General features: G+C 42.9%; 1 protein-coding gene across 1 annotated transcript in view; it reads left to right on the forward strand.

The window, feature by feature from the left end:
• The window catches only part of tyr (tyrosinase), a 38463-nt gene extending 13634 nt beyond the window's left edge, over positions 1–24829 (forward strand). Inside the window, exons 3-5 of the mRNA XM_055637261.1 lie at positions 5453–5600; positions 18468–18649; positions 23599–24829. Of these exons, the coding sequence (XP_055493236.1) occupies positions 5453–5600; positions 18468–18649; positions 23599–23816 (548 nt within the window). The 3' untranslated portion in view covers positions 23817–24829. The remainder of the gene's footprint in view (positions 1–5452; positions 5601–18467; positions 18650–23598) is intronic.
• The last annotated feature ends 514 nt before the right edge of the window (positions 24830–25343 follow it).

A 25343-nucleotide genomic window follows, 5' to 3' on the forward strand; every position in this document is an offset into this window, starting at 1 on the left:
CTTTCCCTTGTATTCGCAGGAAATGCTACACTTGTCGCTTTACCTCCCCCCTTGACTCCATCCAAAGGACCCAAGCAGTTTTTCCAGGTGCGGCAGAGGTTCACCTGTACCTCCTCCAACCTTATCTATTGCATCCGCTGCTCTAGCTGCTCTACATTGGTGAGACCAAGCGTAGGCTTGGCGATCGCTTCACCCAACACCTCCGCTCAGTTCGCAATAACCAACCAGATCTCCCGGTGACTCAGCACTTCAACTCCCCCTCCCATTCCAAATCCGACCTTTCTGTCCTGGGCCTCCTCCATGGCCAGAGTGAGTCCCACCGTAAATTGGAGGAGCAGCACCTCATATTTCACTTGGGAAGTTTACACCCCGGCGGTATGTACATTGACCTCCAATTTCAGGTAGTCCTTGCTTTCTCCCTCTTTCCCCTCCCCTTCCCAGCCCTCCCACAGCCCACTGTCCGCATCTTCCTTTCTTCTTCCTGTCCTCCCTTCCCCTCTTCAGTCTGAAGAAGGGTTTCGACCCAAAAAGTCACACATTCCTTCGCTCCATAGACGCTGCCTTACCCGCTGAGTTTCTCCAGCATTTTTGTCTACCTTTAATTACTTTAATAGTCAGTTTGTTTTTTGGTGCAATTTAATAGGGAAGCAAAAAGGTTTCAGTTGCATTTGTATGCATTTTTATTGCCCTTCCATAATTGGCTTGATGACTAACTGGTGCATTTAGTAGATAGTACACATTGTAGCGACTCTGCTTCAGTGATGGAGGGAATTAAGGGTTGTTCATTGGGTGACAAATTAAGTCACTGGATTGTGCCAAAAAATGTTGGCATTGCCAACAACAAGTGGATAGTTCCCCAGCACACTCCCACCTTAGGTTTTGTTGGTAATTAAAAACCTTTGAGGGGGTCAAGAAGTGGATCACTTGCCACAGGATACACAATCTCTATTCTGTTGTTGTAGTCATGTTTTTTATATGTGTGTTTTGGTTGAGGTTTTGTTCACTTAATGGCCCTGGTCATTGTTTAGAATTGGAATGTTGTTGGAGCCACATCCTTTTCTGTTTAAAAGCCCCCCTACGTCTCAAGACTAGAGTGTTAATCTGATTCTATTTTGCTCCTTGGCATCAATGCAGCCCTGTGTTGGTTCTTCAGCAGCTTGGCTTCTCTCTTTCAGTTTTTTTCCTGACAGTCTCAGGTCGGAGTTCAGGTTGTTAATGATGGAGTTCAGGTTGTTAATGAGTGAAGGGCCAGTCCCACGAGCATGCGACTCCATGCGGTAAGCGCGTCCTAACGTGGTCGCTTGAGCCGTACGGCCTCACGGGGCCGGTCCCACTTCGATCGCCGGAACTGTATGGAGTTGCGCGGAGCTGGTCCCGACATCCAAAAAACTGACCATATTAAAAAATTCCGGGCGGCAACGGCCTGCCAGCCCGCAGCCGCCTCAACACCGTACTCACCGCCTCGACGGACGTGCACAGCGTCTCGACGCATTACGCAGCGTCTCGACGCATTATGCAGCGTCTCAACGCCATACGCAGCGTCTTGACGCCGTACGTCACGCGCAAACTTCCCGCGGACTTCGCTCGAACTTCACGTCACTCACTCGACCTCCGCGCGGCCCCCGCTTCCGGTTTGGTCATGCTCACCGCATGCAGGCGCATGTTGGTGGGACCGGCCCTGTACAGGGATCACTCGACCTCTGCGCAGCCCCCGCTACCGGTTTGGTCGCGCTTGCCGCATGCAGGTCGCATGCTCGTGTGACAGGCCCTTGAGAGGCGAGCTGGATGGGTTTGTGGAGCAATTGCTACTGAGAAAGCTCTCCGGGCTATATTTCACAAGGAAGATCAGGCATTTCCACCGACACCCACATTGTATCGTAATACAATTTATCCACTTTTATCCCAACATCACGCCAAAGTTTTAGCTTTGTCCAGCAGATTTATTTACAGGGTTGACAATTCCAAACTATTAAACAGGGTACAGTTTCAGCTGTCATGGTGCAAGAAATGCAAGAATACAATTAAAGATGTACCTTTGAAGCCATGAGTTTCATTGTTGCTTGGCATTGACTTAATCAGAGAACTGCAGATAGACACAAAAAGCTGGAGTAACTCAGCGGGACAGGCAACATCTCTGGAGAGAAGGTATGGGTGACGTTTCGGGTCGAGACCCTTCTTCAGAATTGTAGATACAAGTTAATACACAAAAGAACACAAAGTGCTGGAGTAAATCAGCAGATCGGACAGCATCTCTGGAGAACATAGATAGGTGACGCTTTGGGTTTCATCATTGAGAAGCATTGCCTGACTTTACTCGTGAAGCCTAAAGAGATTACTGGAGAATCAAATTCGAACTAGGCAGATGCTTTTGAAGGGTCATCACTCAACCATGAAGCTTAGAGTTATGATAGGAGACAGGGTAATTGTTATAAACGACACTGCTCCTGGAAGAGTTATAAATTCTGCTCCAGAAGATTTATCAAAATAAATTGCTCTCATTTGATGCTTTTGTACAATCTCAAATGCAAATTGCACAGAGGTAGGTTTGCAGTCAGTTAATGCGGTCAACCATATCACTCTTATGTGGAGTCAGACAGACATCTGAGTCTTCAGAGTGTGAAGAAGGTTTCTGTCCCCAATCGTCACCCATCCTTTTTCTCCAGAGATGCTGCCTGAACCACAGAGTTACTCCAGCATCTTGTGTCTATCTTTGGTATAAACCAGCATCTGCAATGATAGACAGACAGACAGACAGACAGACAGACAGACAGACAGACAGACAGACAGACAGACAGACAGACATACATACATACATACATACATACATACATACATACATACGTACATACATACATACATACATACATACATACATACATACATACGTACGTACATACATACGTACATTAATACATACACACATAGATACATAGATAAAGTAGTGAACAGGCTCTTTGGCCCATCAAGTCCCCACTGACCATCAACCACCTATTTACACATCCCATTAATTTCTCTGCACATTGCCATCAACTCCCCCCAGATTCGACCACTCTCCTCCACACCGAAAAACAAAGTAAATCAGGAATTCCCACATTGAACATACCATTTACATATCATTGACCCACTAGTTTTCATGAACCAAATGGCCCTATCTCTGTGGGTGGCGGTATCTGTCTGAAATAAGGAGATATTCAAGCTTCTATTGGTAACTGCTGCTCTTGTGTTAGGAGGTCTAAAACACACGAAGAAGCCAACATGGTTTCAAGGTCAGTTTTTGTCACATGTACAGTGAAATTTGAGTTACCATACAGCCACATTAAGTGATAAGCAACAAGACACACAGCCACATAAAAGTTAACATAAACATCCATCACAGTGGATTCCACATTCCTCACTGTGACGGAAGGCAATAAACTTCAAACTTCTTCCTCTTGTTCTCCCGCGGTCGGGGCAGTCAAACGATCTGCAGTCGGGGTGATTAATGCTCCCTCAGCCGACGATCGAAGCCCCTGCCGGAGTGATCGAAACTCCCACGTCGGGGTGGTCGAAACTTTCTCCCTGGCATGGAGCTCCCGAATCGGCCTCTTCTTTCTTTGCCCGGCAAAGGGATCGCAAGCTCCGCGATGTTAAAGTCCCGCAGTCTCCTGCGGCTTGGAGTGCCGGGTCGGTCTCCAGGAAAGGCCGCCAACTCCACGATGTTAGGCCGCAGTGGCGACGGAGATACGGTACCGAAAAAATTGCATCTCCGTTGAGGTAAGAAATTGAAAAAAGGTTTTCCCCAGCCCCCCCACCTCCTGCAGTCTAGGGAACTTTGTGAGACATAGAAATAAAATAGTAAAAAGTAAGATAGGGTAGCAGGGAACTATTTGCAACTCCCAGCAAGGCCTAAACCTTTTAAAAGTTGCAAACTGTTCCTTCCAACTCCAGCTAGTCTTTATATGACCATTGGTTCGGCTTCCCAACATATAATATGACTGTGCAAAATGTATTCTGCGAGTCAGTGTTCCACAATCGACACTGAACGCTGAATTACACATGTAACATGTGCACAGTTCCCTGAAAGTGGAATCTCATGTAGATAGGGTGGTAAAGAAAGCTTTTGGTGTGCTGGCCTTTATAAATCAGAGCATTGAGTATAGAAGTTGGGATGTAATGTTAAAATTGTACAAGGCATTGGTGAGACCAAATCTGGAGTATGGTGTACAATTTTGGTCGCCTAATTATAGGAAGGATGTCAACAAAATAGAGAGAGTACAGAGGAGATTTACTAGAATGTTGCCTGGGTTTCAGCAACTAAGTTACAGAGAAAGGTTGAACAAGTTAGGGCTTTATTCTTTGGAGCGCAGAAGGTTAAGGGGGACTTGATAGAGGTTTTTAAAATGATGAGAGGGATAGACAGAGTTGACGTGGAAAAGCTTTTCCCACTGAGAGTAGGGAAGATTCAAACAAGGGGACATGACTTGAGAATTAAGGGACTGAAGTTTAGGGGTAACATGAGGGGGAACTTCTTTACTCAGAGAGTGGTAGCTGTGTGGAATGAGCTTCCAGTGAAGGTGGTGGAGGCAGGTTCGTTTTTATCATTTAAAAATAAATTGGATAGTTATATGGATGGGAAGGGAATGGAGGGTTATGGTCTGAGCGCAGGCAGGTGGGACTAGGGGAGAATACGTGTTCGGCACGGACTGGAAGGGTTGAGATGGCCTGTTTCCGTGCAGTAATTGTTGTATGGTTATATGGTTAAACCATCTTCATTGGTTTGGAATGTATTTGCAGGAAAAGCAGGCCTGAAAATGCAAACAGTGAGTCCTTAAGTTAAGGAAATGCTGAAACCTCCACCGTCACCAAATGAGGCTGCACAGGAACAGACACTTTGACCCACAACATCTGTGCCGAACATAATGACAAGGCCAACTCTTATCTGCCTGTACATAATCCCTATCCCGCAATTCCTTGCATATCCAAGATATTATGTCTCAGGCAATCGATGAACACAAACAAGCTGCCTCAGGTGTTGTTGTCCTTCTTATTCATCTCTTGCAATCTTGGAGCATGAACAAAATCACTAAAGGATTCCACTCAGTATGTAACGATGTAAGTGGAGGCAGCTATCAGGAAGAATGAAGGAAGATGCAAGAAAAAGATAAATCACATAAAATAGATCTGGCCTTGTTGTCAACAGAAAGAAATAATGCATTTGATAAAATCTATCAGAGCATAATGCTTCTCTGCAACGTTACTATTTCTTCACAAAATGCGGTGATAATTTATTTTCTTCACAAAGAGTGATGTCTATTTTTTTCCTTTCTCAGTTGGCTTCAGGATGAAAGAATGTTTCCTAACCCACTTATTATCCGCTCTGGCATTTATTCGCTATTACTTTGCTGAAGTGATTAATGTTAATTGGTATAATCGGCTTAGTTATTAATTCAAACCAATGTGACTTCTTGAACAGGTTTTGCCAATCCAGATGACGGTATAGCTAATGTATCACAGAGCAGCTTGCATAATGCCTTACACATGTACATGAATGGGTCAATGTCTCAAGTCGGTGGTTCTGCAAATGACCCCGTCTTTCTACTTCATCATGCTTTTGTTGACAGGTGAGTGTATTCAAGAGGTTTCTCCCATTTTTCCCGTTTTCTCCCATTTCTTCATTTATTGCATTTAAAATATGGATTGATTTAACCTTTGGTTGTTCTCTTTCCCATTGTTCCAACTATCAGTCCGCCTAACTGCACCCTCACAATCTCCACTTTTAATCTTTTTACCTCCCATATACTTCCTGGCCATTCTCCAGGTACCACACCAGAGGTTTAGGACACAAAGTCAGGGTTGCTTGTCAGCTGGTTATGGAATTACTATGTGTAACTGGTTCATAAGTGATGTGGTAGGATCAGAATTAGCCCATTCGGCCCGTCACACCTACTCCGCCATTCAATCATGGTAGAACTGGCAAAATATTGAGATGCACCACTGTTTGAACTGTTTGATTCTACTACCAGATAGTCCCACAGTACATATTACACACAGCCGATCAAATATCAATTGAAAATCATCAAGAGCTGATAGTATCGTTGATGAAGTTTTAAAACTTGACAGAATAAGGGGTGAGCCATTTAGAACTGAGACAAGGAAACACTTTTTCACACAGAGAGTTTTGAATCTGTGGAATTCTCTGCCTCAGAGGGCGGTGGAGGCCGGTTCTCTAGAGACTTTCAAGAGAGAGCTAGATAGGGCTCTTAAAAATAGTGGAGTCAGGGGATATGGGGAGAAGGCAGGAATGGGGTATTGATTGGGGATGATCAGCCATGATCACATTGAATGGCGGTGCTGGCTCGAAGGGCTGAATGGCTTACTCCTGCACCTATTGTCTATTGTCTGAGACAAACTCACAGTCTCATTTCCCTTTGCAATGAAGAGGAATATGAAGCAGGAGATCTCAGGGAGTCTGTAATCATGACCATCTCCCTGAAAGGAATGAAATCTGTGTGCAGTAATGGCAGAACAGTCTACCACAGCAATAGACATCATCAGGGCCCTTCTCTACAACCTTCTCAAAGTGGCTATGTAGCTAATCCCTAAATTGTAGTCTGGATCCCATGAACCTACAGATATGGCAGACATGATAAAGTCATGGTCAGAGTGTCATACAGCCTGGCTTAACCCGCCCATGCCGACCAAGATACCCCATCTGCACTTGTCCCCCATCCCCTTGTTTGGCCCATGTTCCTCTAAACATTTCCTATCCATGTAGCTGTCCAAATATCTTTTAAATATTGTTGTATTTAAATATTGTTGTCTGCTTCAACTACCTCCAAATTCCCTCCACCCTCTGTGTGAAAAAAAGTTGCTCCTCAGGAAAAAAAGTTGCTCCTCAGGTTAAGGAAGTAGCCCCAGAAATAGTGGATGCATTAGTGATAATTTTTCAAAACGCTTTAGATTCTGGAGTAGTTCCTGAGGATTGGAGGGTAGCTAATGTAACCCCACTTTCTAAAAAGGGAGGGAGAGAGAAAACGGGGAATTGTAGACCAGTTAGTCTAACGTCAGTAGTGGGGAAACTGCTAGTATCAGTTATTAAGGATGGGATAGCAGCACATTTGGAAAGTGGTGAAATCATTGGACAAAGTCAGCATGGATTTATGAAAGGTAAATCATGTCTGACGAATCTTATAGAATTTTTCGAGGATGTAACTAGTAGAGTGGATAAGGGAGAACTAGTGGATGTGTTATATCTGGACTTTCAGAAGGCTTTCGACAAGGTTCCACATAAGAGATTAGTATACAAACTTAAAGCACACGGTATTGGGGGTTCAGTATTGATGTGGATAGAGAACTGGCTGGCAGACAGGAAGCAAAGAGTAGGAGTAACCGGGTCCTTTTCACAATGGCAGGCAGTGACTAGTGGGGTACCACAAGGCTCAGTGCTGGGACCCCAGCTATTTACGATATATATTAATGATTTGGACGAGGGAATTGAATGCAACATCTCCAAATTTGAGGATGACACGAAGCTGGGGGGCAGTGTTAGCTGTGTGGAGGATGCTAGAAATGCTGCAAGGTGACTTGGATAGGCTGGATGAGTGGGCAAATGCATGGCAGATGCAGTTTAATGTGGATAAATGTGAGGTTATCCACTTTGGTGGCAAAAACAGGCAATTAGTGGCCGATTAGGAAAAGGGGAGATGCAACGAGACCTGGGTGTCATGGTACACCAGTCATTAAAAGTAGGCATGCAGGTGCGGCAGGCAGTGAAGAAGGCGAATGGTATGTTAGCATTCATAGCAAAAGGATTTGAGTATAGGAGCAGGGAGGTTCTACTGCAGTTGTACAGGGTCCTGATGAGACCACACTTGGAGTATTGCGTACAGTTTTGGTCTCCTAATCTAAGGAAGGACATTCTTGCCATAGAGGGAGTACAGAGAAGGTTCACCAGACTGATTCCTGGGATGTCAGGACTTTCATATGAAGAAAGACTGGATAGACTCGGTTTGTACTCGCTAGAATTTAGAAGATTGAGGGGGGATCTTATAGAAACTTACAAAATTCTTAAGGGGTTGGACAGGCTAGATGCAGGAAGATTGTTCCCGATGTTGGGGAAGTCCAGAACAAGGGGTCACAGTTTAAGGATAAGGGGAAATCTTTTAGGACCGAGATGAGGAAAACATTTTTCACACAGAGAGTTGTGAATCTCTGGAATTCTCATGCCACAGAAGGTAGTTGAGGCCAGTTCATTGGCTATATTTAAGAGGGAGTTAGATGTGGCCCTTGTGGCTAAAGGGATCAGGTGGTATGGAGAGAAGGCAGGTACAGGATACTGAGTTGGATGATCAGCCATGATCATATTGAATGGCGGTGCAGGCTCGAAGGGCCAAATGGCCTACTCCTGCACCTATTTTCTATGTTTCAATGTTTCTATTAAATATTTTCCTACTCAGCTTAAACCTATGTCCTCTGGTTCCTGATTCCTTTCCTCTGGGTAAAAGACTGTGCCTTCACTCTCTATTCTCCTCATGATCTGATACACATCTATAAGATCACCACTCAGCCTCCTGCACTCCGATGAATAAAGTACTAGCTTGCCCAAAGTCTCCCTATAGCTCAGGCCTTCAAGTCCTGGCAACATTCCTGTAAATTTTCTCTGCACTTTTTCCAGCTTAACAACATCCTTCCTGTAGCAGGGTGACTGAAATTGAACATAATACTCACAAACTGTAATATAACATTTCAACATCTATACTCTACCCAGGCTGATGAAGGTTAATGTATCCAAAGTTTTCTTGACCTCCTTCTTTGCCAATGACACCACTTTCAGGGAACTGTGTACTGCACTCTTAGATCCCTTGGATCGACAACACTCCCGAGGCCCCAATAAAGTTTAGGGAGCATAGACACGATACATAGTGTTACTTGACTTCAGAAAAGTATATAATACTCAATCTGTCAAGATTTGGCTGCTTTCACATGTTTGGCTCCATCATGTATCTGCTATGCTATATGATGGCATGCATGCCCCAATCTTAACCAATGGTGCACCAAAATATAAACTGCTGAAGGATTTCAATGATACAGGCAGCATCTGAGGAGGGAAATGGACAGTTTACATTTAGGGTCAGGATCCTGCATCTGAACTGGATAAATTCTTCCAGCAGTGGTGAAATAGAAAATTGTTCAACTTATTTTTGGCTCCACTTCAGAACCCAAGGTCACTCCAACCTCGCTGATCACAAATGCTGCTTGTAATGCATATGTTTGAAGGCAGTGCTCCAAATCATGTCAACGTGTTCAGTGTAGCATAACAGACAATATGAGAGAATGTATTACTAAATAACTGCAGGACAAAGATCCTCCACTAATCTTCTCTCCCTGCACTACACCGCAACAATGAAAGTCCACAACAAGACTCAATAAAATGTAGCAACTGCCCATAAGTTGGGAACCGTTGCTCTGCAAAGGCAGACATCAATGATGAAATTCAAGTTGGGCTGAAGGGCCTGTTTCCATGCTGTGCGACCCTACAACTATCTACAGTGTGCCGTCATGGCCTCTGTCTGCCCAAAGAAAAGATTGAAGATCAGGCCCTCAAACCCAGTAATAAAACTGGCCTACCAGGCCGCAGTAATCTCAGTCTCCAATGTGCTCCTGAGATACGGATTACTATAACAGACTCTTCAGTGGGCTGGAGGTTCAGTACTATCACTGGAGAATTAAGTGAATCAATTCTATTAAGCCATTTAAGACTGAGGTGAGAAAAAACGTTTTCACCCAGAGAGTTGTGAATTTGTGGAAATCCCTGCCACAGAGCGCAGTGGAGGCCAAATCACTGGATGGATTTAAGAGAGCGTTAGATAGAGCTCTAGGGGCTGGTGGAATCAAGGGATATGGGGAGAAGGCAGGCACGGGTTATTGATTGGGGACGATCAGCCATGAATGGCGGTGCTGGCTCGAAGGGCCGAATGGCCTCCTCATGCACCTATTTTCAAAGTTTTTATGTAATACGAGTTTCCTTTCACAGGCCAGCACCTCCAGCATTGAGGCCCTAGGTACAGTCAGCCGCTCCAATGAGCAGGCCACTACATTTGCATGCGTGCCTGATGTCAGACTCCCGAAACATCCGTTCTGTTCTGAGTTCTATCACAGAGAAAGGCAGCAGGACAAAGAAACGTTTTGAGGATGTTATTAAAATCTGCTTAAAATAGATGCATCATTTAATTAATGATCAATTAATTAATTAATTAATTAAGCAGCTCCATAGATGCTGCTGCACCCGCTGAGTTTCTCCAGCATTTTTGTGTACCATCATTAACATGGGAATCCTTGGCCATTGACTGCTCAAAAAGAAGGAAAGGCATTTGGGGATGGCACTAAGATCCTTGAGTCTCTTTGTCCAGAATACCTGGAATATTGTTTTTCGTAGAGAGAGATGTAGTTGATACAAGAGTTACTGCTTCCCTTAAACAGAGAGGGACATTTCTTAATGGTGGAAAGGTCAGGAACCAGAAGACGTTGAATGAAGATGATTGGTAAAAGCAACAAAAGTGATAGGAGGAAAAATGTTCTTAAACTGTGGGGTTAAAACTCAGCCAAGAATAGAAGAGGCTGATGCAATAACGGTGTTCATTGGGAAGTTTAGTTTAGTTTATTATTATCACATATTTTTGTTGCATGTTATCCAGTCATTGGGAAGACCAAACATGATTACAATCAAGCCGTCCACAGTGTACAGATCAGATAAAGGGTATATTATTTAGGGCAAAATAAAATCCAATAAAGGCCGATTAAAGATAGTTCTAAGATCAGCATAGTTAGTGTATGATATGCTGCTGTTGAAATAAAGATTTAAAAGAGTGGTGGTATTATGCGGAGCCCGTTGGCTATTAAAGTTAGAAGGATTGCTTTTGCTTTTGCATGGACCCAATAGCTTCTCTCTGGGCTCTAACCTTTCTGCAATACTGTGATTATTATTTTTTTAAATGTTGTGAATAAATTGGCTGGAGAGTTTGTACTTCAGAAGAACTTCACCGTCAAGGTTGCATGTTGGATGCTATGAGATTGTGATGAGATCCTCGACACCCGTCGCAAAAAGCCATAGGCGAAGAAAAGTCTGAGATAACAGATAACAGATCCTGCCCTTGAGTTTGAGTGCATTTAACATTGTTGTCAAGAGGCATTGGATCTGCAGCTCACATTGAATCCTTACGAGTGAAGTTCGTTGTATAATGTGTGCCCTCCAGCTTTGCCAGGACACTTTCAGATTGCAGATTGATCCACAATTTAAATTCTTATGTAATTCAACACCACAACCCTCAGCCTTACCTTGAGCCCCAAGCACCACACATACCCACTGAAGGATGTTGTATCATTGTAAAGTATTTTTCAGGTTTGTATTTCCTTCATAGAAACATAGAAACATAGAAAATAGGTGCAGGAGGTGGCCATTCGGCCCTTCTAGCCAGCACCGCCATTCATTGTGATCATGGCTGATCGTCCCCTATCAATAACCCGTGCCTGCCTTCTCCCCATATCCCTTGACTCCACTAGCCCCTAGAACTCTGTCTAACTCTCTCTTAAATCCATCCAGTGATTTGGCCTCCACTGCCCTCTCTGGCAGGGAATTCCATAAATTCACAACTCTCTGGGTGAAAACGTTTTTTCTCACCTCAGTCTTAAATGACCTCCCCTTTATTCTAAGACTGTGGCCCCTGGTTCTGGATTCGCCCAACATTGGAAACATTTTTCCTGCATCTGGCTTGTCCAGTCCTTTTATAATTTTATATGTTTCTATAAGATCCCCCCTTATCCTACTAAACTCCAGTGAATACAAGCCTAGTGTTTTCAATCTTTCCTCATATGACAGTCCCGCCATCCCAGGGATCAATCTTGTGAACCTACGCTGCACTGCCTCAATCACAAGGATGTCCTTTCTCAAATTAGGAGAGCAAAATTGTACACAATACTCCAGATGTGGTCTCACCAGAGCCCTATACAACTGCAGAAGAATTCGTAAGATATACCTGCTGAATAACATTAACATTTCTTTAAATATCATTTTGCACTGATGAAGTACTTTCTAAGATCAATGTCGATCAGATTATAAAAACCTTGGAAAGATGTGACCAACCTATTGTATAAATAAGGATTTCCATAGCCCACTGGGGAGGTATCTATTCATCTCAGTCTTAAGTATCTGACGGGTTATTGTGAGGACATGTCTCCTAGTTCAAGATTATCCACTTACTGTTCTCTCAGTGTCTAAACTCTGTTAGTCACTCACCAAACAAAAGATAGTGAACGTTAGATTGCTACTCTTGTCTGCTTCTTGCTGATTGTTCAGTCATTTATTCCATTTTGTTTTTATTACAATGCTTCATGTTTCACAAGTTGCTTCAAAAAGATAGTACCATCAGTTACCATCAGTTTAGTCTGAGGGAAATTAAAGCCTTGTTGAACTAGGAGCTACAGACCATCATACGGTTTTGTTTCTGAGTTTAAATTGTAAAGAAGAGCTCATTTTTGCAGAGGTAAAACTCTAGAAATTAACTGGCTTTCTGCATTACTGCCAAGTTGCAAATATTGGGAGGTAACGTGGAAAGCATAGATATTGTAGCATTTCTATTAGACTTGTAGGCAGCATTCTCAGATAGGAAGATAGCATTCTCTTGAGTAAACTCTGTTGAATGAAAGTGTAAATCAAACATAAAACTGCAGATGTTGGATAAAAATATCAAAACATAATTGTTAGAAAAACAGCTAGTTCAGCGGCATCTGTGGAAAGACAAATACTCAATGTTTTGGGTATGTGTTTGACTGACTAAGGGCACAAAATAGTCATGAATGGTAGAACAAGCATAGGAGGTTAAATGCTTCTGTTTCCGCATGCCTCCATTCATATGAAGCAGTTTTAAGCTTGCATGATTACTGATGATAGGTGAGGTTGTTGTAGTGGGGGTGGGATACAAATGGGCTTCACAGTGCACAAGTCACTCAAATCCAACAGACAGGTGCAGTAAGATATTGGGTGACACAGTGATGCAGGCAGTCGAGCTGCTGCTTTACAGCGCCAGAGGCCCGGATTCGATCCTGACCATGGCTGCTGTCTGTATGGAGTTTGTACATTCTTCCTGTGACCACATAGGTTTTCTCCAGGTGCTCCAGTTTCCTCCACACTCCAAAGACATTGGCTTTGGTAAAATTGTAAATTGTCCCCAGTGTGTAGGATAGTATTAGTGTATGGGGTGATTGCTGGTTGGGGTGGACTCGTTGGGCTGATGGGCCTGTTTCCCACTGTATCTTTAATGTCTCAAGTAAATTATAATCAGGGAGACAAATGTTATCTCAACCTTTATTAACTGATGAAGGCCATCTTTACCACCATATCTACCTGTGCTGTCACTTTCAAGGAACTATGTATCTGCCCTCCTAGATCCATTTACTCTAAAACCTCCTCAGAATCCTGCCATTAACTGTGAAGGTCCTGCCCTGGTTAGACTTTCCAAAATGCAACACTTCACATTTATTTGCATTAAACGTTTTTAAACATTCTTCTGCCCACTTGGCCAACTGATCAAGATTCTGCTGTCACCTTTGATACCTATCTTCGCTATTTACAATATCACCCACTTTAGTATCATTTGCATGTAACTTCTCATCCAAATCATTGATATAGATGACAACAGCAATGGGCCCAGCATCAAACCCTGAGGCACCCCTTTAGTCACAGGCTTCCAATCCGAAAAACAACTTTCCAACATCACCCTCTGCTTCCTTCCATGAAACCAATTTTCTACCCCCAGTCAGTAAACCACAGTCCATGGTCTGAGTTTGGCATCAAGGAGCTTGGATAAAATTGAAGACTGAGAACAGCAACAGAAAGAGCTAGCGATTGGAATCATATTTCTCACAAAGGAAAATGGCTGTGCTTGTCGGAGGTCAATCATGCTTCAAGTGTTGCTCCCACACACCCACTGCCCTAGCAAACTCCTTCCCAATGAATACATACATCCTCATTGCTTCATTATTGCTGGATCTAAATTCTGGAACACACTAACCAATACCATTGTGGAAGTACCTTCACCAAAAGGACTGGAGCAGTTCAAAAGGGTGGATCGCCTCATTGTCATGCAGGACATCACTGCACGAGTGCCCTGAGCAGGGTGGTAGATCCAACTATCTCCAGCTGCTTCAGCAATGATCCCTTACATCATTTTGGTCTCCTAATCTGAGGAAAGACATTCTTGCCATAGAGGGAGTACAGAGAAGGTTCGCCAGACTGATTCCTGGGATGGCAGGACTTTCATATGAAAAAAGACTGGATAGACTCGGCTTGTACTCGCTAGAATTTAGAAGATTGAGGGGGGATCTTATAGAAACTTACAAAATTCTTAAAGGGTTGGACAGGCTAGATGCAGGAAGATTGTTCCCGATGTTGGGGAAGTCCAGAACTAGGGGTCACAGTTTAAGGATAAGAGGGAAGTCTTTTAGGACTGAGATGAGAAAAACATTTTTTACACAGAGAGTGGTGAATCTCTGGAATTCTCTGCCACAGAAGGTAGTTGAGGCCAGTTCATTGGCTATATTTAAGAGGGAGTTAGATTTGGCCCTTGTGGCTAAAGGGATCAGTGGGTATGGAGAGAAGGCAGGGATGGGATACTGAGTTGGATGATCAGCCATGATCATATTGAATGGCGGTGCAGGCTCAAAGGGCCGAATGGCCTACTCCTGCACCTATCTTCTATGTCTATCATGTCTTCAGAGATTGAGAAGTTCATTGATGATTTCACAATGTTCAATTCTGTTCATAATTTCTCAGCATCTTATCCAAGGTAAGGAATGAAATGTTTTGGGTGACAGATCACTCAAGGTAACTGCTTTGTCCTGAGTGCTGGTGGCTACACTCATTCAGCCAATGAGATTGATGGACTATCCACAACACGTCTTAACATTCCCATCGCTGAATATCCACCATAAACATCCTGGGTTTACCAGCAACTCAATTGAACCAGCCCCATACATTCTGTGACATCAAAAAGTCAAATGCTGTGTTTCCTGTGTTGAGTGACCCATCTCCCTCAACCAAAGCTACAAGTCAGGATCTAAACTTCAGCATCAATCTCATGGACTGGATGAGTGGAGCGACCAGCACTTGGGATTAGTTTCACACCATCAGGACAAAGCAGTTACCTTGATTGATCTGTCCCCCAAAACATTTCACTCCTTCCCCCTCTGTGGCACAAAGACTACTCATTTACACAATATACTGCAGTTATTCATGTGTTGCTCTCACACACCCACTGCCCTTGGGAACTCCTTCCCAATGAATGAACATATCACAATTTCTTCATTATTGCTGGATCTAATTTATGGAACATTGTAACCAACACCACTGTGGAAGGAAAACACATAGAAACATAGAAAATAGGTGCAGGGGTAGGCCATTCGGCCCTTCGTGCCAGCACCGTCATTCAAAATGATCATGGCTGATCATCCAAAATCAGTACCCCGTTTCTGTTTTCTCCCCATTCCCTTTATTCTGTTAGCACTAAGAGCTAAATCTAACTGTCTCTTTAAAATCTCCAGTGAATTGGCCTCCACTGCCTTCTGTGGCAGAGAATTCCACAGATTCACACCTATGGGTGAAAAGGTTTTCCTTATCTCAGTCCTAAATGGCCTACCCCTTATTCGTAAACTGTGACCCCTGGTTCTGAACTCCCCCAACATGGGGAACCTTTTTCCTGCATCTAGCCTGTCCAATCCCTTAGGAATTATATATGTTTCTATAAGATTCCCTCTCATCCTTCTAAATTCCATTGAATACAAGCCCAGTCGACCCATTCTTTTCTCATATGTCAGTTCGCCATCCTAGGAATTAACCTGGTGAATTTATGGTGCACTCCCTCAATAGCAAGAATGTCCTTCCTCAAATTAGGAGACCAAACTGCACATGATTCTCCAGGTGTGGTCTAAACAGGGCCCTGTACAACTACAGTAGGACCTCCTTGCTCCTAAACAAATCTTCTCGCAATGAAGGCCAACATGCCATTAGCTTTCTTCACTGCCTGCTGTATCTGCTTGCTTACTTTCTGTGACTGATGTACAAGCACACCCAGGTCTCGTTTCACCTCCCCTTTTCCTAATCTGACACCATTCAGATAATAATCTGCCTTCCTGTTCTTGCCACCAAAGTGGATAACCTCACATTTATACACATTATACGGCATCTGCCATGCATCTGTCCACTCACCGAACCTATCCAAGTCACACTGCAGCCTCATAGCATCCTCCTCGCAGCTCAGACTGCCACCCAGCTTTATGTCATTCGCAAACATGGAGATGTTACATTTAATTCCCTCATCTAAATTGTTAATATATATTGTAAATAACTGGGGTCCCAGCACCGAGCCTTGCGGCACCCCACTAGTCACTGCCTCCATTCTGAAAAGGACCCGTTAATTCCAACTCTTTGCTTCCTGTCTGCCAACCAGTTCTCTATTCATGTCAATAACCTACCCCCAATACATGTGCTTTAATTTTGCACACTAATTTATTGTGTGGGAACGTGTCAAAGGCTTTTTGAAAGTCCAGATACACCACATCCACTGGCTCTCCCTTATCCATTCTACTTGTTACATCCTCAAAAAATTCCAGAAGGTTAGTCAAGCATGATTTCCCCTTCATAAATTCACGCTGACTTTGACCGATCCTGTCACTGCTTTCCAAATACACTGCCATAAGATCATTAATATTCGACTTAAATATCTTCCCCACTACCATTAACCCCACGGGTCCTAAAATTCCCCGTTTTTTCTCCCCTTTCTTAAAAAGTGAAGTTACATTGGCTACCCTCCAGCCCACAGGAACTGATCCAGATTAGAGAGAACATTGGAAAATGATCCCCAATGCATCCACAATGTTTAGGGCCTGGAGCAGTTCAAAGGGGGGCTTGGTGGACAGGAACATCGGGAGATCGCAGGTCCCTGGTGGGAGTCCGCTTTTCGGAGATCCCGCAACGGCAACTTCTCCCGCCGGAATCGCGGGGTTTAAAGGACTCGGAGCGGGGCCTAACATCGCCCCGCGTGGCTTAAACGCCGTTGCAGTTGGAATGCAAAGGGAAGAGATAAGATTTTTGCCTTCCATCACAGTGAGGAGGTGTTGGAGATTCACTGTGATGGATGTTTGTGTATATTGTGTTCAGTGTGGGTCTTGGATTTTTTTGTAATGTTAAGACTGTAGAAATGCAATTTCGTTGAAACCAAGCTGTTTGAATGATAATAAAAGGCATTCTATTCTTCTTCTATTCTATTCTGAGCTAAACTGCAGTTAATGGGAATCAATGGTAAACCGTCCACTGGTTGGAATCATCCTTAACACAAAGGGAGATGTTTCTGGCAGTTGGAGGTCAATCTCGTCAGCCATAAAGTCATAGGGCCCTTCAGCCCTACTTCCCACACCGCCAACATGTCCGATCTACACTAGTCCCACCTGCCTGCGCTTAGCCCATATACCTCCAAAATACATCAAGAACTGGATAACATCCAGTCCTGGGCTGACAGGTTGCAACTTCAATACGCGCCACACCAGTGTCAGTCAATGACGATATCCAGCAAGAGAAAATCCAGCAATCGCCCCTGATATTCAATGGCATCACCATCACTGAATCCCCCACTACCACTATCTTGAAGATTTACCATTGACCAGTATTTGAAGTGAAGAAGCCACATTCACAATGCAGCTGCAAGAGCAGCGAAAGGCTAAGAATCTTGCCGTGAGTAATTCCCTTGCTAACTCCTCAAAGTCCACCCACCATCTACAAGGCTCAAGTCAGGAATGTGATGAAAAACTTCACTTACCTGGATGTGTGCAGATTTAACAACATTTAAGAAGCTCAGTACTGCACAACACCTAGTAGCCTGCTTGATAGGCACCCCATCCACAACCATATACTCACTCCACCATCAATGCACAGTAGCGGCAATATGTACTCCCTATTGGTACATATTGCACCAATGCATTGCACCATTGCATCCAAATCTTAACACTTCCAACAATGCAGCTTAGCTATAGGACACATTTTCTATTCTCAACCGAAGATAGACGCAAAATGCTGGAGTAACTCAGCGGGATAGGCAGCATCTCTGGAGAGAAGGAATGGGTGATGTTTCAGGTCGAGACCCTTCTTCAGATTCGAAACATCGCTCATTCCTTCTCTTCAGAGATGCTGCCTGTCCCGCTAAGTTACTCCAGCATTTTGTGTCTATCTTCGGTTTAAACCAGCATCTGCAGTTCCTTCTTACACTCTATTCTCAACCACAGGCTTTGAACCAATTGTCATATGTCATAGCTGCATATTACATAGCTGCACCTTACATAGCTGCATATTACATAGCTGAGGTAAGAAGGGGTGAATGTGATTGTAAGCCATTTAATCCTCAGATGTCAGAATCCTAACAGTTGTATTTTTTTGCCAACTGCAGCATCTATGAACAATGGCTACGGAATCACGAGCCTCTTCAGACGAGTTTCCCAGAGGCTAATTCACCCATTGGCCACAACCGTGATGACTACATGGTGCCTTTCATTCCACTCTACAGAAATGTTGAATTCTTTGTTTCATCGAGAAACCTTGGATATGATTATGATTATATGATTATATCAGGTAAAATACATTGCTCCTCAAATGGTGTTTTGCATCATTTAAACAATACTTTATGTGAAGGCAAATATATGAAGTCACATTGCAAAGTGTGAGGTGTTAACATTGGAAGGAAAAATGAAATTGCAGGACATTATTTAAAGCAAATTACATATTGTTGCTCTGTAAGATAAGACGGCACAGTGGTAGAGTAGTTGTCTCACAGCACCAGAGACCCAGGTTCGATCCCGACCACGGGTGCTGTCTTAACGTCTTTACAGAGTTTGTACATTCTCCATGTAACTGCATGGGTTTTCTCCAGGTGCTCCAATTCCTCCCACATTCCAAAGATGTGCATGTTTGTAGGTTAATTGGCTTCTGTAAATTGTCCCTTATGTGTCGGATAGTGCTAGTATATGGGGTGATCTCTGGTCAGTGCTGGGCTGCAAGGGCCTGTTTCCAGTCCTGACCTTGTTCATCTGGGGAGTTGGCTCAAGGAGCCTCAGGGCTTAGTTCAGCCTCTGAGATTTTTTTGGATGCAGCAAATTCTCACAGAGCAACAAGATAAGGGACTGCAGCATCGGAAATGTCCTCGTTCTTCAGGGAACGGGGATTCCCCTCCGCCACCATAGATGAGGCTCGCACCAGGGTCTCATCCATACCCCGCAACACTGCTCTCTCTCCCCATTCCCGCACTCACAACAAGGGCAGAGTCCCCCTGGTCCTCACCTTTCACCCCATCAGCCGGCAAATACAACACGTAATCCTCCGCCATTTCCGCCACCTCCAACGTGACCCCACCACTCGCCACATCTTCCCATCTCCCCCCATGTCTGCCTTCCGCAAAGACCGCTCCCTCTGCAACTCCCTTGTCAATTCTTCCCTTCCCTCCCGTACCACCGCCTCCCCGGGCACTTTTCGTTGCAACCGCAAGAAATGAAACACCTGTCCCTTCACCTCACCCCTCGACTCCAATCAAGGTCCTAAGCAGTCGTTCCAGGTGCGACAAAGGTTCACATGTATCTCCTCCAACCTTATCTACTGCATCCGCTGCTCTAGATGTCAGCTGATTTACATCGGGGAGACTAAGCGGCGGTTGGGCGATCGTTTTGCCGAACACCTCCGCTCAGTCCGCAATAACCTACCTGAACTCCCGGTGGCTCAGCACTTCAACTCCCCCTCCCATTCCCAATCCGACCTCTCTGTCCTGGGTCTCCTCCATTGCCAGAGTGAGCAACACCAGAAATTGGAGGAACAGCACCTCATATTCCGCCTGGACAGCTTGCATCCTGATGGCATGAATGTTGAATTCTCCCAATTTTGCTAGCCCTTGCTGTCCTCCCCTTCCTTAACTCTCGAGCTGTCTCCTCCCATCCCCCCGCCCTCGGGCTCCTCCTCCTCCCCTTTTTCCTTCCTTCTCCCCTCCCACCCCCCATCAGTCTGAAGAAGGGTTTCGGCACGAAACGTTGCCTATTTCCTTCGCTCCATAGATGCTGCTGCACCCGCTGAGTTTCTCCAGCAATTTTGTGTACCTTCGATCTTCCAGCATCTGCAGTTCCTTCTTGAACAAGATAAGGGACCAGATGTTTTACATTAAGTATTAATCACAACAAAAATATTGACCAGAAAAGCAGGAAATATGCCTCCATGCATCCCGGTAAATAAGACTGCGGTTCTCTGAGATAAAAGAGATGACTCAGTTGCTCAGTTTAACATCTCAACTGAATAACACCCAGCCAAGAATTCCCTCAGCATTGTGTTGATGTAATGCTGTCAGAAGTTACAGTGGGATATTGATCAACTGCAGAAATGGGCAGATAAATGACAGATGATTTAATCCAAACAAATGTAAAGTGTTGCACTTTGGGAGGTTGAATGTAGAGTCCAGTTAATGGCAGGACCCTTAACAGCATAGATGTGCAGAGGGATCTTGGAGACCAAGTTCATAGGTCACTGAAGGTGGCAGGACAAGTAGATAGAGTAGTAAAGAAGGAGTATGGTAAGCTTGCCTTCTTTGCTAAGGGCATTGAATGTAAGAGTCACAATGCAGCTGTAGGACTTTGGTTTGGCCACATTTGGAATATTGTGTACAGTTCTGGTCACCCTGTACAAGGAAAGGTGTGGAGGCTATTGAGAGGGTGCAGAGGAGATTTACCATAATGCTACCTGAATAAGAGGTGAATAAAACCCAGGCAGTCACAGGGAGAACGTGCAAACTCCATACAGACAGCACCGGTAGTCAGGATCTAACCCGGGTCTCTGGCATTATAAGGCAGCAACTCTACCATTGCGCCACTGTGCCCTTTTCACTTAAAAGTGAATTTAATCCAAGTTCTCCGAATAAGTCATTAATGATAATCCTGCCCACCCGTGCGCAAAATACAACATGGATGGGTGAATAACAACAGAAACGAGTTGGTCAGTCTTGCCAATGGGTGTGGCTCCAGATGTAAATCGACAAGAGCACTACAAAACTTTGGAAAAGTTTAACATTAACTAGTCATGTTTTTCATGGGGAGCTCACTACACAGGAAGAGTTTCAAGAGCAAAGCTAGATAGAATTGTAATTTTGCTACAAATTCTACAAGCATCAAGATAAGGGACCAGATGTTTTGCATTAAGTATTAATCACAACAGAAATATTGACCAGAAAAGCAGGAAATATGCCTCCATCCATCCCGGTAAATAAGACTGCGCGTTCTCTGAGATAAAAGAGATGACTCAGTTGCTCAGTTTAACATCTCAACTGAATAACACCCAGCCGAGAATTCCCTCAGCATTGTGTTGATGTAATGCTGTCAGAAGTTACAGTGGGATATTGATCAACTGCAGAAATGGGCAGATAAATGACAGATGATTTAATCCAAACAAATGTAAAGTGTTGCACTTTGGGAGGTTGAATGTAGAGTCCAGTTAATGTCAGGACCCTTAACAGCATAGATGTGCAGAGGGATCTTGGAGACCAAGTTCATAGGTCACTGAAGGTGGCAGGACAAGTAGATAGAATAGTAAAGAAGGAGTATGGTAAGCTTGCCTTCTTTGCTAAGGGCATTGAATGTAAGAGTCACAATGCAGCTGTAGGACTTTGGTTTGGCCACATTTGGAATATTGTGTACAGTTCTGGTCACCCTGTTACAGCAAAGGTGTGGAGGCTATTGAGAGGGTGCAGAGGAGATTTACCATAATGCTGCCTGAATAAGAGGCGAATAAAACCCAGGCAGTCACAGGGAGAACGTGCAAACTCCATACAGACAGCACCGGTAATCAGGATCTAACCCGGGTCTCTGGCATTATAAGGCAGCAACTCTACCATTGCGCCACTGTGCCCTTTTCACTTAAAAGTGAATTTAAGCCAAGTTCTCCGAATAAGTCATTAATGATAATCCTGCCCACCCGTGCACAAAATACAACATGGAGGGTGAATAACAACAGAAAGGAGTTGGTCAGTCTTGCCAATGGGTGTGGCTCCAGATGTAAATCGACAAGAGCACTCCAAAACTTTGGAAAAGTTTAACATTAACTAGTCATGTTTTTCATGGGAGCTCACTACACAGGAAGAGTTTCAAGAGCAAAGCTAGATAGAATTGTAATTTTGCTACCTACCTACAATATCAATTCACTTGATTTTTTTACATTTCTGGGAAGAAGAGGGCAGAAGGTCCTGAAAGAATAAAACATTGTGTAATACTTCTTGACACATTTCTAAACCAAGCTTAATACATATACTTAATAAAGTAATATACATTAAAGCTGATTTGCACACAAAGCCATCTGAAAGTTTGCATTAACCTGCATTCATCTCAAAACTGAGCCTCATAAATCAGAGATGTGCTATTAACATAGGTGGGCTCAATAGAAACCTATACCTTTCATTAGTGCTTCAGTTTCTAAACAAAGAATATATGCTCTTGCATCATTTAAGTTTACATATGTATATACATATTTAAACCTATATATTACTGCATCAAGTGAATCTGCTTTGACTGAAATATATCTCCTTGCTTTATCAATTAAGTTAGCATTGTCACTGTCGCATAGCTGTGCTGAACATTATGTCCTCTGGCAGAAACTAGTTTCACTTGAGTGGAACAGTCATGTTTGTTCATTCTTTTTAAGTAGCCATATTGACCTAAAATGCAACACCAAAAGATATGTCTTACATATTTCTTTGAGTCAGATGTTCTGCATTTATTCAGTAATGCAGACAATTTCTTGTCCCCTCTCAGCTTCAAGGCATGCAACTCTGAGCAACTTGGTTGAGGAAAGTGGCCATACATTCTTCTCAATGTAGCGCATGATCTGCTTGCATAGAATAGGTGCTGCAGTCATAAATTGTTAACAAGGCTCACAAACCGATTGACCTCTCATGAGATATGTTCTTTTGTCACACTGAAATTAGCCCACAACCAAATTCTATCTCCTTCAATCTACATGTTTCCTTGCATCTTGGTCAGTGTGGTTACGCTATAGTTCTCAAGTAAATAGTTTTTAAAAAAAGTTCAAAAAACTTTTTGAACTATAATCGTTTGGCAATGCTTGATATGTGATTCACAATTAAAGGAAGAGGAAGTAAATGCTTGATTATCACATTGTAATTTCAGTTTTCTAAAGTTATTTATGTAGCTCAGTGTGTCAGCCAATTTGTTCAAGATTTAACTCTATTCTCAATCCATACCAGATGCAATTCTTGCCCTCCTTCCTCATATACACCAGAACCCATAAACTAACACAAGACTATTTAAAAAAAAAAGATTTTTGATAAAATGCTTTAAGAGCAAAATCATAAGTTCATAAATATGTTCTGAGTGTTCAGCAGATTGATATATCTATCTCTTGCCTTGAGTAATAAATCAGTATATGTTCCTAAGTTTTGAAGTCAATGGAAATATGAGACTTTATCTTTTTATCTTTATCTTTTATCTACTTTATATTTTTCTATTTATTAATTTTATTTTAAACCTTGTATATTTCAGTACCACCCTCAGTTATAGAAATTATGTCCTCCTACTTTCAAGAAGCCAGGCAAATCTGGCCTTGGCTGTTAAGTGCTGGAGTGATTGGATGTTTGATGACTACACTGTCAAACTGCATCATTGTTCAGAATTGTAAGAAGAAGGAGATGGCCACTGGTGAAGAGAGGCAGCCTCTGCTTGACGAGATCCAGGGTAAAACCTATCAAACATCCATATAAATTGTCTGTTCAATACATAAATAATGGTGCTAATAAAATTGCAAACGATTTGTGAAATGACTATCACACTCTACCTGATGCCATCAAATTGTTTCATTATCATCCACTAATTCTATCAAAGTTAAATTCTAGATACCGACTATACCTAACATTGAGAAACCACAAGGAGTTACTCACTAGTGTATCTCTTACTATTGGCTTTTTTCTCTCTCTATGTTTAACTTCAGAGCAGCACTCTAATGCCGTAGGAACTGCAGATGCTTGTTTGAACCGACGATGAACACTAAATATTGGAGTTACTCAGCGGGACAGGCAGCATCTCTGGACTTTAAGTCTGAAGAACGGTCTCGACCAGAAACGTCACCCATTCATTCTCTCCAGAGATTCTGCCTATCCCGCTGAGTTACTCCAGCATTTTGTGTCTATCCTCAGAACTCTATTGTGTTTATTATTCACTGCAAAGAAATAAAAGTGCCATGTTTTAGGTGCCATATATTTTTAGCTTAGTAAAAAGATAACATTGTATTCTGCATTGAAAACCTAGTATCCGTGTTAGTTTTATGAATTTAAATTGTTTTTGAAAATGCAGATATGGGGAAGAAATGTTGTAACAGTGACTGTTCCTTACTTTGGCTTATATGAAATGTACCAAGTAAAGCCTTTGACACTGGGGCATACTATAATTCAATATCATTTTGGAAAAATACTTTTATTAAATTATTTTATATTCTGTCAGAATGGTTGAAAAATTGATATTTCAATTTTTAGTTCCTATTTGCAACTACGTACTTCATGGCTTGTGCCCACAATTTTCCCCGAAAATATCTCTCCTGGAAAATTTAATTGATTTTCTCAAGGTATTCAAATTCTATCTGCTTCAGGGAAGAAAGCATTTACTGATTAGGCATCGTTATTTTTAACTTTTTGTTTAAATGAATTTCATATAACTGAATTTTTCCCTCACAAAATAAAATGCCTTTACAGAATAATTGCAAAATTAGCAAGCATCTAATGTATCACCTATATAAGTTAATCTAAACAAAGTTTCAATAGCATCTAATTGTCTTTACGGTTTACTGAGATTACAAGCCATTTAAATGTTTTATTTAGAGATAATGCATGCAAATAGACCTAAGTCCTCACCAACTGATCACCCGTTCACTCCTGATCACTCCTCAGAAATGCTAGCAAATTGTCCTCAATCCACTTAGTTTTGTAAGGAGAACTCAATTAAGTAAAAGAGGTGAACACGCTTGGGCAATAAGATGAGGCCACATCAAAATCTGACCCACTTAACAAGTCAAATACAAAGCAACCAAACTATTCGTTTTAAATCTCACCTTTATAAGGAATTATGGTGGCAGAAGGAGGGGAAGGGGAGCAAATTACATTTTTACCAATGTTCAACTTTTCTGAAAACTAGTTGTAGAATAATATATTAATGAATTGGTGAGACAGTACAGTGGAGCAGCTATGTTATAGTACTTTATTTGTTATGTGTACCAAAGTACAGTGAAATTCATTTTT

The sequence above is a fragment of the Leucoraja erinacea genome, chromosome 6 (genome assembly GCF_028641065.1).
Source record: "Leucoraja erinacea ecotype New England chromosome 6, Leri_hhj_1, whole genome shotgun sequence".
Taxonomy (NCBI): domain Eukaryota; kingdom Metazoa; phylum Chordata; class Chondrichthyes; order Rajiformes; family Rajidae; genus Leucoraja; species Leucoraja erinaceus.